The sequence below is a fragment of the Leptopilina heterotoma genome, unplaced genomic scaffold (genome assembly GCF_015476425.1).
Source record: "Leptopilina heterotoma isolate Lh14 unplaced genomic scaffold, ASM1547642v1 Lhet_218, whole genome shotgun sequence".
Classification (NCBI taxonomy): domain Eukaryota; kingdom Metazoa; phylum Arthropoda; class Insecta; order Hymenoptera; family Figitidae; genus Leptopilina; species Leptopilina heterotoma.
This window is the reverse complement of record NW_025110935.1, coordinates 916,604-932,049: the sequence shown is the minus strand read 5'-3', so window position 1 is coordinate 932,049 and position 15,446 is coordinate 916,604. Positions and strand designations below refer to the sequence as shown.

General features: G+C 35.0%; 1 protein-coding gene across 1 annotated transcript; it reads right to left on the bottom strand.

The window, feature by feature from the left end:
• Positions 1 to 5,561: 5,561 nt before the first annotated feature.
• LOC122501909 (microtubule-associated protein futsch-like) lies at positions 5,562 to 15,446 on the bottom strand. The gene is made up of 3 exons (XM_043611693.1): positions 15,415 to 15,446; positions 15,114 to 15,256; positions 5,562 to 14,476 (listed from the first exon to the last, which is right to left on the bottom strand). The coding sequence occupies exons 1-3, from the start codon at positions 15,444 to 15,446 to the stop codon at positions 6,315 to 6,317; spliced, it is 8,337 nt and encodes a 2,778-aa protein (XP_043467628.1). The 3' UTR covers positions 5,562 to 6,314.

Genomic DNA, 15,446 nt, shown 5'->3' with positions numbered 1-15,446 from the left:
TAGTTAAAAATGCAACCAAATCCTCCCCGAAATATAATAATTTTTTGTAAATATTTAAATTTTCATAAAATAATGGAAAATATAGAAAAAAATTACAATGAAAAAATTCTAACAATCTCTTTTATTTAAAAAAAAAACAATTTAATATTATTTTTTCAAGATAATTTTTATTCATTTTCATTATTAAATTTCTACTTGAAGATTTTTCATTGAAATATTTCGAGTATTCAATGAATTTCAAAATTTGCAATTAACATTCAACAAAATTTGATTTTCAAAATTTTTAACAAAATAAAAAATTAATTATTAATTATTATCTAATGAAATTTGCCAAAAATTTAATTTTTTAAAACTTGTTAATGATATTGGTATTTTAAACATTTAATTACGTTAAAAAAATTATTAAAAAATAAATTTTCAAAAGATTCGACTAGTTATTTTTCACACTATAAAACTCAAAATAAGTTGCATTTTATACAAAAAAATGGTATTTTATTGCAATATTTACGTAGAAAAAGTGGAAAAAATAAAAAAATTTGGAAAATAAACAGTAAAAATTTGATTTTTTTTAAATACTTGCAAAAAGTCACGTGGGTCATTCCAGGTAAAATTTTCATTAAAAAATTTTTTTTTCGAATTTCATGTAAAAAATAAGAAAACACGTATTTTTTTATTTTATTATTAAATGAAACTGGAAAAAATTTGACTTTTTTGAAAATAGTTCGAAAAAGTCCAAAAAGTCACATGGGGCATTCCGGGAGAAATTTTTATAAAAAATTTAATTTTCTTTGGTACAATTTTTTTCGAATTTTAAGTGAATAATAAGAAAGCACGTATTTTTTATTTTGTTATCGGAAAAAAATTATGGAAATTGTAGCTAAAGTGATTGGAATTCGAAGTTTGCAGGTTAGGCGACGCTGGAAAAAAATGATTGCGCAGGCGCGTAGCGGCTGCGCGAGCCTTTTTTCCCCGGCGTCACTACTTTTTTTCCCTCTGACCTAACTTCAATAAAATGAGTTTTTCAAGCATGGTGTTGTATAAAATTAAAAACATTTCCCCTTAAAGTTACCTAATAACTTCAAAAATGGTCAAAATACTCCTTCTTTGAACTTTTAAATTAAAATATCTTAAAAACCTCTCATTCTGAGGTTAGTTTCAGATTTAAATCGTCAAAAACAGTCGAAAAAGTATTATTTGATTCTTGGTTCTGAAATTCGACAAAATTTTGTTAACCTAATTCCAAAATTGCATTTTCTCACAAACGACTAGAAATTTCTAACAAAAACAAATTCGAATTTAATATTTTGCGCACATTTAAGGCTTTGGCTCATCTATATAATAACGTTTAACGCGAATTAAAATTCTCATATTTAGAGAAGAAAAAATATTCTTCTCTCATTTTTAATTCTTAATCTTAAAAAACGAAACAATGTCCCAAAATTGTAGACGTTTAGAATAAGGAATAAAATTTTGAAAAAAAAACCGATATGTTTCCAGCTATAAATACTCTATTAAATAACAGATAAAAAAAAGAATTTTGATTTAAAAAATGATTTGAAAAATCACTTTTAAATATATATATATATTATTCTCATGATTCAATTTTTTTTTACAATAGAAACATCTATATTTTTCAGGACATATGAATCGTGATTATCTAAATTCAAGAAACTCTCTTCTACTAACAACAAATATCAGACTATTCTACTCTCCTAATATTTCTATATATAATAAATTGATGTCCTCACTATACTAAAAATTAATTGATATTGTGCTTAGCCTACAAAAAAGTATCGAATTTCCTAGCTATAGACACAATGAGTCATGATTTTTTTTAATGATTGATTTAATTATATTATGACCTTTTTTTCTTATAAATGTTTCAAATGAAACATTCGCGACAAATAGAGTGTATGAATAATAATTTTACTTTTTTTCATATACACACGGAATCTATAGAAATTCAAGATTATTCTTATAAATAAATGAGTTTTATCAAAAATTTTATGATGAATTTTTCTTTTTGGTATAAAAACTAGGCACGGTGCAAAAATTGAAAAATTAATGGGAACATCGATCGATCCTCTAAGCCTTCAAAAATGAAAACGAAATTTTCTTTTTCTTATACAACCGAAAAAGCCATTTTTTTGATCTTAGAATTGCTTTTCAGTTAATATTTTTTAATGCTATTTTTTCTTTCTTTCGTGGTACGTGTTTTTTCGTAATTATAAAAAGAGAATGTAAATTTAATTTTTTTTAATTTAACATAAATATTAAAACCCAGAGAAGAGTTTTTTATTTATTATTTGAATAAAAAATTTTTATTTCACTTCAATAAAAATTCTGAGACAAATATTTATTTTTTCAGTGAATCAAAACTTTTTTAATTACTAGATTTTTCATTTCACCGAATTTTCACAATTCGGAATTTTTATTTAAACTAATTCAGAGTTGCAAAAAAATGTTAGTTTTTTCTGATTTCCAGGCGGAATTTTGCCTTTTTTTCTTAAAGAATATTTTGATTCACTCTTAATATTTAAATTCAAATTTTATTTCAATAAATAAATATTGAATGAATAAATAAATAATAATAAATAAATAAATATTGCATTTGGACAAAAAAAATTAACAATAAACTTACATTCCCTTTTCAATCAAACATTGTTCAATATTTGAAAATTTATCGTTAACTAAACATGTGTGCACCCTCTTAAATTCTATTTTGAGCAACTTCTTGTTTTTTCCTAAGTCGAACTAAATCGCGGCTCAAATTTATTCCCGGATCTTATTTCTTTTTAATTTTCAAACTGTTGGGTATACCTAACAGAATCGAAACTAGAATCACAAATTTCTCCCAATAATAATCATTTCCTAAATATTTAGAAAATATTTATAAGAAACACGTGAAAAAGAAAATATCAAACCAAAAAAAAAATATCTAGTTTCGACTCTCAAGGACGAATTTAGCACTTCTTTTTGTTTTAGACATTTCGATGATTGTCATCCTTGTGAACTGAAAATTTTACAATCACATCGGCCCTTGATCCTAACGTTTAATAATATTTTTTTATATGTACGTTTAACTTTTTTTTATTTTCATTTTCTTTTTCTTTTAAATTCCGAACCTATTTTTTTTCTTCTTCTTCTTCTTCTTTTTAAATTTAGTTTTAATTCCTAGATTAATTCTTATTAATATTAAACCGCCATTATTATTGGCGTAAAATATTTTTGCGCAAGTCTTGTTTTTGGTATTCTACTATGAAATTACACAAGATAAAAATTATCGTTGATTTACTAGGGATCTATTTGCTTCCTCTGTGACTCATAATATCTCATTATAGAATTATTTTAAATAGGTCATACCTTGAAAATTTATAACAAATATTATTTTTTTTTCTATAAAGACTGCTCTCTACATAATCTATAAGATCATTTTGATCATTACGTCTTTGAATATCTTTGGCTTTCAACTGCTCCCAAAAGTGAATTGGATTCACTTTCAAAATTCTCCCTTATTCCTTTTAAATATCTATTATAAGCGTTCGAAAAAAGTACTTATGAAGAATTTATTTAATTTTCTTTTAAAATTAAAATAGTACTTTTTTTCTTCAAAGAAAGGCTCTATTGACACATAATTAAATCAACGTCTCTCTTGAGTAAAATATTATTTAAAATGGTAGTTTAATATAATTCTATTAAAAAAATTTTCAATATGATGTGAACTCGAAAAATTATGCCAGATAATTCTTAATTATTTTTCAATTAAAGATAATGCTCAAAGGTCAAATTTTAGTGAAGCTAATAATTTCTTCTTAAACTATATATTATATTTAAACAATTTTAACTCACAATTAACTTTCGTATCTTTTTAAAAATCATTTTATAATTTAAATATTGATAATAAAACTAATTTAAAAAAAAAAAATTTCTACAAACACTTTAATTCATTTTGCTAAGTCACTAACGTTTTTCAGGATTTTTTTAAATATGTTATCAAAATCTTCGATAAAGATTTTTGTTATTTGAATTTTTGTCATATTTTTTTGAAAAAAATTACATTTTTATAAAAGGCTCATTGCATTGATTACGGAACAAAATTTTTTTTAAGAAAATAGAACTTTCGAAATATAAAATTAAAAAGTTTTTAAAGAATTAAAATTAAGAGTTTGTAAAATTTTATTGAAAATAATTGATTTTTTAATGAAAAATCCAAATAGAAATTAGCTTCAAAAGAAGTCTATTAAGAATTTTTTTTCAAAAAGTAATTTTTATAATTTTTTTAAATAATTGAAAAATTACTCACATCCGAAAATTCAAATATCTACAAAAAAAAAATTACATTAAAATCTTTTGAAAAAATTTAATTTTTTTAATTTGCAAAATTATCAAATTATTAAAATTATCAATTATTATTTCAGATTATTATTAAGTTTCGGAGAAAACAATTATTTAAAAAAATTTTAACTAGAATTCTTCAAAAAATTAATTAATTTTTTAAATCGTTAAAAAATTCTTTAAAGAAATTCAATTATTTTTGAAAAATTTCATCAGAATATTTAAAAAAAATTAATTCTTAAATTTGTATCTAACATTTAAAATATTAAATCTTAAAATTTTTTTATTATAATTTTATTAAAATTTTTAAAAAATGTGCTTTATTATTAAATTTCATTAAAATTGTTGAAAAATCCTGTACTTTTAAATTTGTAATTAAAATTCTTTGAAAACTTGATTATTTTTACAATTTTCCAAAAATAAAAAAAACTCAAATGTTGTCAAAATTTTTTTTTACTAAATTTCAATTATTTGGAAATATTTTAACTTTATATAATTAAAAAACCTATTAAAATTCAAAATTTATTTAAAAATATTTTTAAAAAACAGATTTAAAGAATTTTTAAATTATTATTTTTAAAATTTAAATTTAATTTTTCTATATTTCCGATTATTTATATTCAATAAATTCACATTATTGAATTTAAAAAGAATTTATGAAACGTTGCAGTAACAATTATTATAAAAAATTGAACTTTTGTAGTCAAATAATTGACAATTTTTAGAAATAATTTAAAGGTTTGAAATTAAACTTTTGAAAATCTTAGATGATAAAATTTTATAATAAAATTTAGATACTTATTTTAAAAAGTTGTTAAACTGTTTAATAATTTTTGTTAAAAAATCTAGAAAATAATCGACTTTTAAAAAAATGACTGTTGTAATTTTTAGAAATAATTGAATTTGCAATTTTCATAAAAACATTTAAATTTTGTATTAAAATAATTAAATTCTGGAATAAATTTTTGAACGTTATTAAAAATAATTAAATTTTTCAAGAGTTGTAGTTTTAATTTTTAAAAATAATTAAATTTCAGAAAGATTGAAAATAAAATTTTCAGAATAATAATTCCTGTAGAGAAATATTTAAATATTTTTACGTAACAAAATTATTCAATCTTTGAATTAATTAGTTAATTAGTTAATTAATTAATTAATTCAAAGAATTAATTAGAAATTAAAAGAAGAAGTTAAAGAAGTTAAGAGTCAATCAATTTTTTGCGTCTTTATCATCATCAGAATTAAATGTTTACCAAACTTAATTCTCTTGAAATGGAAATATTGATATTAAATTAAAATTCTGTTTAAATATAATTCGTAAAAAAATTATAATAAACACCAACAGCATATTTTATTACTTTTAATTTTGACACAGCATTATCTTGAATTCTAGAATAATTAAGAATTATTTTGCATAATTTTACGAGTTCATTTCATACCGGTTTTGTTTTTTTAATAGAATCCCACAAAACAGACTTTTCAAAAATTATTTTACTCAAGAAGAGTCGTCAAAATGTGCCAATTATTTTTAATTATTGTTCGTTAAATTCCGATTACTGCGTCATTAATACCAAAAAAAAGCAAATTCGCCGCGAAACCTAAGAGTGACGAGCAATTTGTACGAGTTTAGCGCTTTTTTTTTAAAATGCTTATTGTGCTCTCGATTCTAATTCATTAAACTCAATTCCACTTTTTAAATTCCCTTCAATTCCTCACATCAAATTTTATACTTTCAAAAAGTAAGAACTAAGAAAAAAACTCACTCAACTCGGATACAAAAATCGTTGTTAAACTAGAATATTTTTGACTTTCGATTGCGATTAACTTCTCTATAAAATTAAATTCGATGATAATGATGATATTTCATGTGGAACAAGTGTAGTAACCGAGTTTCCGTAAGTTTTCGTTGTGTTCGAGCAATAAAACACTTTTTTTTAATTGGCATCGTTTTCTTTCAATAAAATTTACTAGTCTTTGATCTACTTTTGATCTTTATCATTTCTAGGATCATAGAATTGATTATCATCATCATCATCATCATCATAGTCGATATTCTCGATGTCTAGACTCGGCTCCGGTAGTAAAGGCGGTGGAATTGACGCCACGTCGAAACTGGAATCAGTGCTCGATACAATTTGTCCGTCTTTGATTTCGAGATCAATGGAGGCGCGCTGTCGCCTCTGTTGTCGTTTCCTTCGAAAAGCTCTCTGGCCCCTGTCGGGAGTGTGACCGGGACTGTCCATACTCGACGAGGTGTCGCCTTCGCTTTGTGGACTTCGGTTCGATGAGTAGGGCATTGTTTTCGTTCTGATTTGCGCTCGGATCTGCATCGGGGGACTCGAGGTTGTTGATTCGCCACTTAGGCTGGTGGTCGAGTAGTAGGGGGTCGATTTGGCTCGAGTGGGGACAACGACGGGTCGTTCTGTTGATCTGGTACCGGTTTTGTGATCTTGGGGGTCGGAGTGAAATCTACTGAATCTGTCGGTTCGTTTATGGAGGTCGGACTCTAGTCGCTTTTGGGTGTCTAGGGACCAGTCGTCCTCGCCGGACCTCGATCTGCTGGATAGACCGGCGTAGCGTTCGTGCATGTCTTCGGAACTGTCGCCACGATTGACCTCCATTCGGACCTGATCGCCGCTGGGGTATTTCATGGCTGGGACGTTGTCGTAGAGTTGGTCCTCGTCCTCCTCGGGGATTGGGCCTGGGAGATTGGAGATTTCGATAACGTCTGGGAGGATGTCGTAGTCTTCGCGGATGGCCTCGTCGTATTCGTTCTCGAAGGTGATTTTCGGTGGGGAGATGTCGACGAAGGCGTGAGCGCCGGTGTCCTCCTCGAAGCGACGACGGTGCTCGTCGAATTGGCTTTCGACGAATTTTCTGGCTTCGTCGAATTCGTCTTTGTTGGAGTCCTCGTCGTCGACTAGCATTTTGCCCTTGCTGTCGTAGGAGCCGCTGCTCATGGGATTCTCCTCGTCCGGGAGAGGCGGACTTTCGACGAACTGGCATTTGGAGTTTGGTCGCATGCTGGTTACGCTCTTGTCGGAGGTTGTGGTGTCGCTTTGACTTTTCTCGGTGAGATTGGAGTAGAATTGTTGGGGGATGATGGAGGTGCTGCCGGACCAGTCGGAGATGGAGGCTCCCAACTCTGCGAGGGAATTGTCGTCGGATTTGGTGCCTGAGTACTGGCAGAATTGGCGAACGGTGTTGTTTGAGCTGGACCATTCGGACATGGAGAGTCCCATGGAAGTGTCCTCGCTGTGGGACGAGCCGGTTATGTAGGAGTTTGATTTTGGTTTTACGGCTATTTTGACGGTGCCGTCCATTGTCGTTGCAGAGGCGGAACTTTGTCCGTCTTCTAGGAAGGCGGAGTGGAGGTCTTCGTGGAGGGTTCGGTTCTCGTCGCTGGAGTCGCTGTCTTGATCGACTCTTCCGGTCGTGTCGGTGCTGTCGGTTACAGTCACTTTGACGGCTTCTTCGGGTTTAATTTCCGAGTAGAAGGCCTCTACGTGACTGACGACCGGAGTTTCGAAGAGAGGCGAACTGGGTGGTGTAGGCCAATCTTCCGAACTTTGTAATTGTAGTTTGGCTCTTCTTGTCTTTGGTGACTTTCCATCGTCGTCCTGAACGTCTATTGGAATGTCTGGTAGTTCGGAGGAAGTTCTACGATCCTCCGACACGGAAGGATGAGCCGCCCCGGAAGGTGGGTCTGATGACAAGGACGGTTGATGATCACTGGATATTAGAGACTCGTCCTCAATACTAGGCGATCTCGAACTTGGTTTGAACGAATCTTCCATATCGCTTTTGTCTTGTTCGGAAGTTGTGGATCTTTCGGAAATTCGCGAAAGAGTTCGTGAAAGGGAGAAGGCTCCGTAATTGCTGAGAATCTCAGGACCCACAGGATAGCTGAACCCACCTGGGAAATTTATCAGATCCTCTTGGTAACTGTCTTCATTCGGACCATTACTGTCCTCAGAGTTGGGCTGATGATGGTTATCGTCAGGTGGCATCCATCCTTCCTCAAGACTCGAACTTCCCGAACTCTCCAAGGGGAACGGTTTCCAAGTTGAACTCAGTTCTGGTTTAGGATAAGGATGAGAACTACTGCTACTTTCCTCCTCGACAGACCCTTCCTTACGTGATTCTCTAATTTGAGCGATTTCCCTTCTGTCAATGATAGGTTGCACTTGACCGATGCCAAGAGGTCTGGCAATGGAACACGAACTCGAGTCCTGATCTTCCCTATCCGGAGTCCAGGTATTAGTATCTTCACTTCTAGACCTTTCGGTGCTCAATCGAAGTTTTCGATCGACTCCCAGTCGATTAAGATCCAACGTATCGGGGGAATCCTTACCAATCGGTTCATCCTCCGGCAACTCTTCAGCACCCTCCTCCTCCTCCTTTTTCATTTCCAAATACTCCGGTGTCAGTTCAACCTCCACCAGAGTTTTCTCATCAACCTTATCGATTCCATAATCTGGCGAACTCATGTCGCTATCACCTCCGTGCATCTGAACTTGAGTATCTATCGCATCTAATGTATCTTCACTAGTATCGCCAGAATCTAATCTTCGTTTTTCGTGGACCTCAATCTGGTACGTTTCTTGATCGAGAATTTCTGGATCTTCTGCATCTTCATCACTCGATTTTGCTTCATCAGAACATTCCTCAATGGAAATTTGTATTGGCGATCGAACCATGACTGAGTGATCTTGATTAAAATCATAAGGTTCGGGTGGAAATTCACAACCCTCATCGATAACACTAACCGTAACGTTCGGCACATCCTCTTTATCAATCGAACTTCGCGGACTCGAATCATTCCTCCTAATATCTTCTGTTGACATTTGACTTGTTATCTTCTTCACGTAAACAACGTCAGGAACACTTTCTGCCTTTGCCTCTTCTTGTTCAGCGCCGGACTCAACGGAACTCTGGTCAATAAATTTGGTCGATGAATCAATTTTCAAATCTTGGAAGGCAGATGCTATTTTTTCAATGGTACTGGTTGAAATATTCATTTGGTTATCTTGCTCATAAGGTATCAAATCCGGACATATTGCTATTTCATTGTTTTCCGTTAATGGCGATTCTAGATACAGCGTTGATGTTTCAGTGACAGACAGTGAATCGGTGCAAATTTCCGGAACGGTTGTATGATCAGTACTATCAGATTTATGATTTGGGGAAACTTCCGCCTGTATTGGTTGCTTAACAACGGTTAGAATCGGTTCCTCCTGTTTCTCAACTTTTTCATCCTTTTCAACTTCCTCTGACATGTCAACAGTGTCATCCTTACTTGAGAAGGCATTGATCGGTGGTAATCTGTGAAGGGAAATAACTGGAGCGTCGAGTGATTTCGCTCTTCGTTGAGAGGTCGGAGATTGCGTGGCTGCACCTTGTCGCTGTAAAGCTCCGATTCCACTTCCTTCGGACAAACCTAATCGAGCTCGGGCGAATAAAATTGGACTCTGTCCGGGTTTTCGTAGAACAACCGGAGATTCCGCAAGTTCTTGCGCTATTGGAGATTTCTTTACATCTTTCTTTTCTGAACTTTTCTTATCTTCTGGAAGAATTTCTGGTTCAGATTTTGATTCAATTTCAAGGCTTTCTTCAAGGGGAGGAGGTATAATATCATTAAAAGTGGATTCTATTTCGATTTCTTTACGTAGACTGCTATCAACCGCACGTTTGATTGCATCCTTAACAGTGTCAGATTTGCCCTTGACTGACGCTGATCTTTTTGGTGATACTTTATCAAGGGAATCTCTCTGCTCAGTACTACCCAAACTCTTTGAAATACCAAGAGATTTTGGTCTTGGTTTATCGCTTTTCAAACTTCCTGGACTCTTAATCATATCATCATCGACGGATGCTGATTTTCCTTTTGGTTTTTTAATTTCGTCCTTCTCATCCTTGGAAGATGATAAAGATCTACTGTCTGATAATCTACCTACGGATCTTGATCTTGTTTTTTGAACTATACTCACTTCGGGCACCACGTCAGTGGAATCGATTATTATAATTTCCTGAGGCATCTCTCCTAATTTTAATTTAGATTTATCTATTTTTGAGCTGGCTGGAGAAGTTCTTGATTCTTTTGACCCTGCTTTCTTGAGTGGTGGTTTGTCACCCTCCAATGACTTGGATTGCTTCTTAAAGTCTTTTTTCGGTTCTGATTTAGCCTTCTTAATTTTCTTCGGTGATACGTCCTGAATGAAGTGTTTATTTTCACGATCAGGCGATAAGAGAGTGTCAATTGGTGCTTTCTCCTCTGCCAATGATAGAGATTTGGAACGCATTGGTTCGCCATGAGGCCTTAACATGAATGGCGTAAATTCTGGAACCTTTAGACTATCTAATTCTAAAGCTGGTTTTATCGGTACTTCGTCGAGTGGAAGATCCGCTACTGGATCGACAAAATCATCAAAACCAGTGTCAATGATTTTCGGCCTTGCAACTTTAGTAGCCGAATTTTTATTCGCCTCGGTAAATCTCGACTCTATCCTATCTAATATACGTTTCGTTTTTTCAGGAATAGTTGGCTTCTCTAAATTCTTTGATCTGATTATTTTCGATTTTTCGGGCGATACAATGAGTTTTGGAGAAATTGGTGAAGTTTTATCACCTTTAACTAAGCTATCAGTCTTGTCCTCGGAATGATCAGTAATTAAAAGTTTACTGGGTAAATTTCTTAATAATGGCTTATCGGGTATAGGTGGTTTTTTGGCACCAGGTTCAGTCGGTGTAACCAAAGTTACGGATTCTAAAGGCAATGTGGGAATTTCAGGCAGGGGGATTTTTTCAATACTGTCCTGCTTCTCTAAACTATCGTCTGGTACTTTCAACTTTTCCTTCTCCCTTCGTCCCAATTCCTGTTTGATTTCAAGTCCAACGACGTCGGCAAAGTTAAAGGCTTTGTCCCTCGATCTGTCGTCGGACATTCGTTTCTTTTCGAGGACCGAAACAATTGTAACGAGAGGATCGGTTGGCGATAGTTTCGGTGATACTTTGGGAGATATTTTTGGTGAAACTTTGGGTGAGACTTTTGGCGATACTTTAGGTGAAACTTTGGGTGATTTTTTCTCTTTAATGGAAATAATTGTAACTGATGCTTTGGTGGGTGATATTTTGGAAGACTTTTTATCGAGACTTGAAGATTTAATACACGTTCTGTCGCTTGTGGAAGCATCGGATTTGGAATAGTCTAAGGACATAGACTTTGGGGAAAGTCGACAGACTGTTGGTGGTTTTGTTTTTGTGGGGCATTTGTCAGTGGGTGATAAATTATAAACGAAGGTCTTGCGTTCGGTTGGTGATCGTTTTGGACCAGTGGTTACATTAGTTCTGGATTTATCAGAGGGACTTAAAATTGACTTTGATTTATCGGGACTTACTAAAATACTTCTTGGTTTATCGGGGGATAGTTTGGTAATGGGCTTGTCTATTGGTGGTATTTTTGATAAATCTAAACATGGTATTTTGCCATTATCCGATTCCGATTTGTCCTCAGAGGCAGTGCCATTCATAACGTGTCGTTTGTGCAAAGTGTAGGGTATATCGACAGTGGACTTTTGAGTGGAAACTCCGTCAGCAAATGCATCCTCATCGCCAGAATCGGCTGGAGTTAAGTCTATTGACTTCTGATGCATCAGCATGTGCCTCTTGCTATTTGACCCTATTCTCTGTCTAGCTGGATTAGGATCACTCTTTGTGCGTTCTACCGGAATGTGACCGGGCAATGAAGAATCGTCGAAACCTACAACAACTCCAGCGATTATTTTGGGATCATATTCGGTAAACACTGCTTTAGGTTTCAGAATTTCTTCTTCATTGGGAATACCTATCACAGTTTCTGTGCGTGACTCTATTGACAGTTTCACTTGCCGTTCCTTCTCTCGACGTTCATTGTCCTTTCTTGCTTTCTCCAAACTTCTCCAATCGTCCCTTTCACGTGGCTTTTCCTCAGAGAATCCTCTCTCTGTTTTTCCGTTTCTCCTCGAATCCTTAAAGTCTAATTTTTCGATGCTCTTTTGTCTTTCAATATTATCTCTTTCATCGACATAATCCAAACTCCTCCTTTCTTTCGAATCAAACCGTTCTAAACTTTTACGTTCAGTCGATTCCACTTTTTCAAGACTCTTATTTCGTTCGTACTTTTTGTCGTTCAACTTTTCTTTAATATTAAACTGTTCGACATAACTACGCTCTAAAGAACTTAGACGTTCAATAGCGACGGGATCAAAATCAAAAGTCGGTCGGTCCCGAGAATCTAAACGCTCGATACTCTTGCGTCTCGAATCTTTTAGATAATCGATTGAAGTTCGATGTCCGGAGTCTTTACGTTCGAGAACGTGTCTTTGATTATAGTCTAAGGGACTCTTTGGACTCTTGGGGCTCTTGGGACTTTTCGGACTCTTTGGACTCTTGCCGGGACTTCGACGCGTTTCCCGTGAATCGAGACGTTCGATACTTCTCTCTCGTCGCTGCCGTGGCTCAGAATATCGATGACTCTTGTCTTTATAGACATTATCCAAGTTATCGAGACTTTTACGTCTTTCACGTTCAATGTAGAACGTATCTGGATAAAATTCAGATGGTTCGTAACTTGGTTCCCTGGTGTCTAATCTTTCGATACTTCTTCTCAATTCCCGTAAATCATTACGTTCCATACTGCGACGCCTGTAAATTTCACGCGAATCTAATCGTTCGATACTTCTACGTTCCCTGCGTTCTCTAAAATCGGATTTTTCATTTCTCCTAGCTTCTCTGGAATTTTCTCTCTCAATGCGCTTTCGTTCCTTCTCCTGTATCTTCGAAAAGATTTTATCTACTTTCGCTTCCGCCTCACGTCTTCGCGAAGATTTATTACCCCGCCCTAAGCTACCAGTTTCCACATACTGCCTCGACGAATAATCCTCTAAACTCGCAATACTACGCGCCCTAGTTGTCCTACCCGATTTTTTACCTTCCACAGGACTAAGATTATCGTCGATTCGCGACTTGGGTCTCATAATTCCCTCGTCTCTCAATACTTCGGAATCTACGTGAGTGATTTTATGCTTTGATTTTAAATTCTTTAATTCATTTAACACGGTCATTTTTTGTTTCTGCACCTGCAGGACCACAGGATCCTTTTTATTCGAATCCTGATGGGGAAGAGGTGGTTTCGTTTCGATGGAATTCGCGGGACGAGATTCAAATTTACGTTCTATTTGTGTGTTTGAGCGATGAATTCTAGACTCAGTGATGACAAATTCACCATCTGGCTTACTAACGGCTGAGTACCGATCGATGGACTTGGCTTTAATGTCAGTGAGCACGGATTTGAATACTTTATCGGTGGATTTTTTCGAACGATGCTTGACGAATGAATCGGTTTCAGAGTCCATTTGGAACATTTCCGGTTCGATTCCTTCGTCGCTATTATCAGACATTGCCTCATTATGAGGACTCGAATAAGATTCTGGATATTCAAATTCGTGCTCACGTTCCAATAGTTCATAAGAATCATGAGAAAGATCGTCGTGAGAGAGATCTCCCGCTTGGCCGGACTCCTCGTGTCCGGATTCAGTTGACACTGACGATGTACCAGGATATGAGCTACTGTAAATACGATCCGGGACTGAGTCATGTTCGAGGGAGGGTAATTTTGAGCTGGCGACACTGTAAGAACGATTGCTCTCGTCATAGCGCGTGACGGGATTGTCGAGCTCACCCTGGGATGGCAATTGGAATGGCGTCAAGACAGACTCGCCGGAGGATTTCTCCTCTTTTGGGAGTGCCTTGCCGGAGTCCTCGAAACTCGAGGCGTACAATTCTCGGCAACTAACCGAACGCTGCCAAGGATAACGGGGCAAAGGCCGTGGCGGAGGGAATTCAGGGGAAGATACGCTGTTAGAGGGGCTGATACGACCTGCTGTTGTAATCCGCTGCTGACTGGTAGCATGCAACTGCCGCTGAGCTGGGGCCTGGTTCGGGCTGGCAGGCGAATGTACGTCGATAGAGGTGAGCGTCCGAAAGGATGTAGCTGTGTCGTCGCGACGGTGACTCGTCCCTCCCATCGAGACAGTCGTCACAGTCGTCGGAGAATCCAGTGTCATCGAACCGCATGACAGAGACAGAGCCGGGGTTCCCAATGCTGGAAAATTCACGACAATTAGACAGTATTACAAGACAGTTGTGATGATTAAAAAGCGAAACTAAACCAAACAGAAAGAAAAATCGAAAGAAACAGGACTATAACATAAAGCAACTTAAAATTGAACTTTGGTAAAAATTGACGTTTGTGCCCGTAGGACACTTTTCTTTTTCACTCACGATTGTGCAAGAGAAATGAAAAAAGAATCAATGAAAAAAATACAAGTGCAATAGACTATTATGTACAATCTTTTTAAAAGCTCTCACTCCTTATTTCACGTCAATCAAGCATTACTACCAGTACTACAATGCAATTTTAAATTTCATTTTAATTTCTTTTTTCACTTTGGCTGTTTTCGGCACTCGCTCCGACTTAACAAACAGAATGTTATTATCAATTGGATCATCGAGTGAGTACCAAGAACAGCCATTATATGCAAAATGATAGTAACGAAATTGACTGATGTAATAAAAAACTTTTGAAAATTCTAATTTAGAAGCTTTCTAGAAATACAGTATGCTACACTACTTATAATATACAAAGTATAATAAAAACAAAAGGTACCGGAGAAAAGGACATAAAGAGAAATAAATAAAGCATTTGTGTGGTAGTTGGTGTCGGTGGTCATGGTACATACCGGGGTCGCCGAGGGGCAGGAGGGGGTGGGCAGAGATGCTGGAGCTGCCCATAAGGGAGCTGCTTGAAGTGGCGCCACGATAGCCTCCCCCCTCCGAGCCCTGCAATGCCCTACCACCGCTAGTCTGCCGGAACGAATTGGACCTGCGAGCAAGAGAGAGTCAAGTTCAGCATCAGACCTATGCCACTAAATGCCAGGCTTCTCCAATTAATCCAAAAATTAATTAGTCCCCATCAGTTTTATCTGTCATGGACGGCTCTTTTTCAAGTACAACGCTTATTTAAAAAAAAAAAAAAAATACCTAATAGAAAATAACTGATAATCTAAAGGCAT

Bases quoted from the DNA above. Each gene is read 5' to 3' on its own strand.
- LOC122501909 (XM_043611693.1), bottom strand. From the start codon at position 15,446: ATGCCTTTAGATTATCAGTTATTTTCTATTAG. The intron at 15,257-15,414 runs GTATTTTTTTTT...TCTTGCTCGCAG, and splicing joins TATCAGTTATTTTCTATTAG to GTCCAATTCGTTCCGGCAGA. The intron at 14,477-15,113 runs GTATGTACCATG...TGAATTTTCCAG, and splicing joins CCTGCCCCTCGGCGACCCCG to CATTGGGAACCCCGGCTCTG.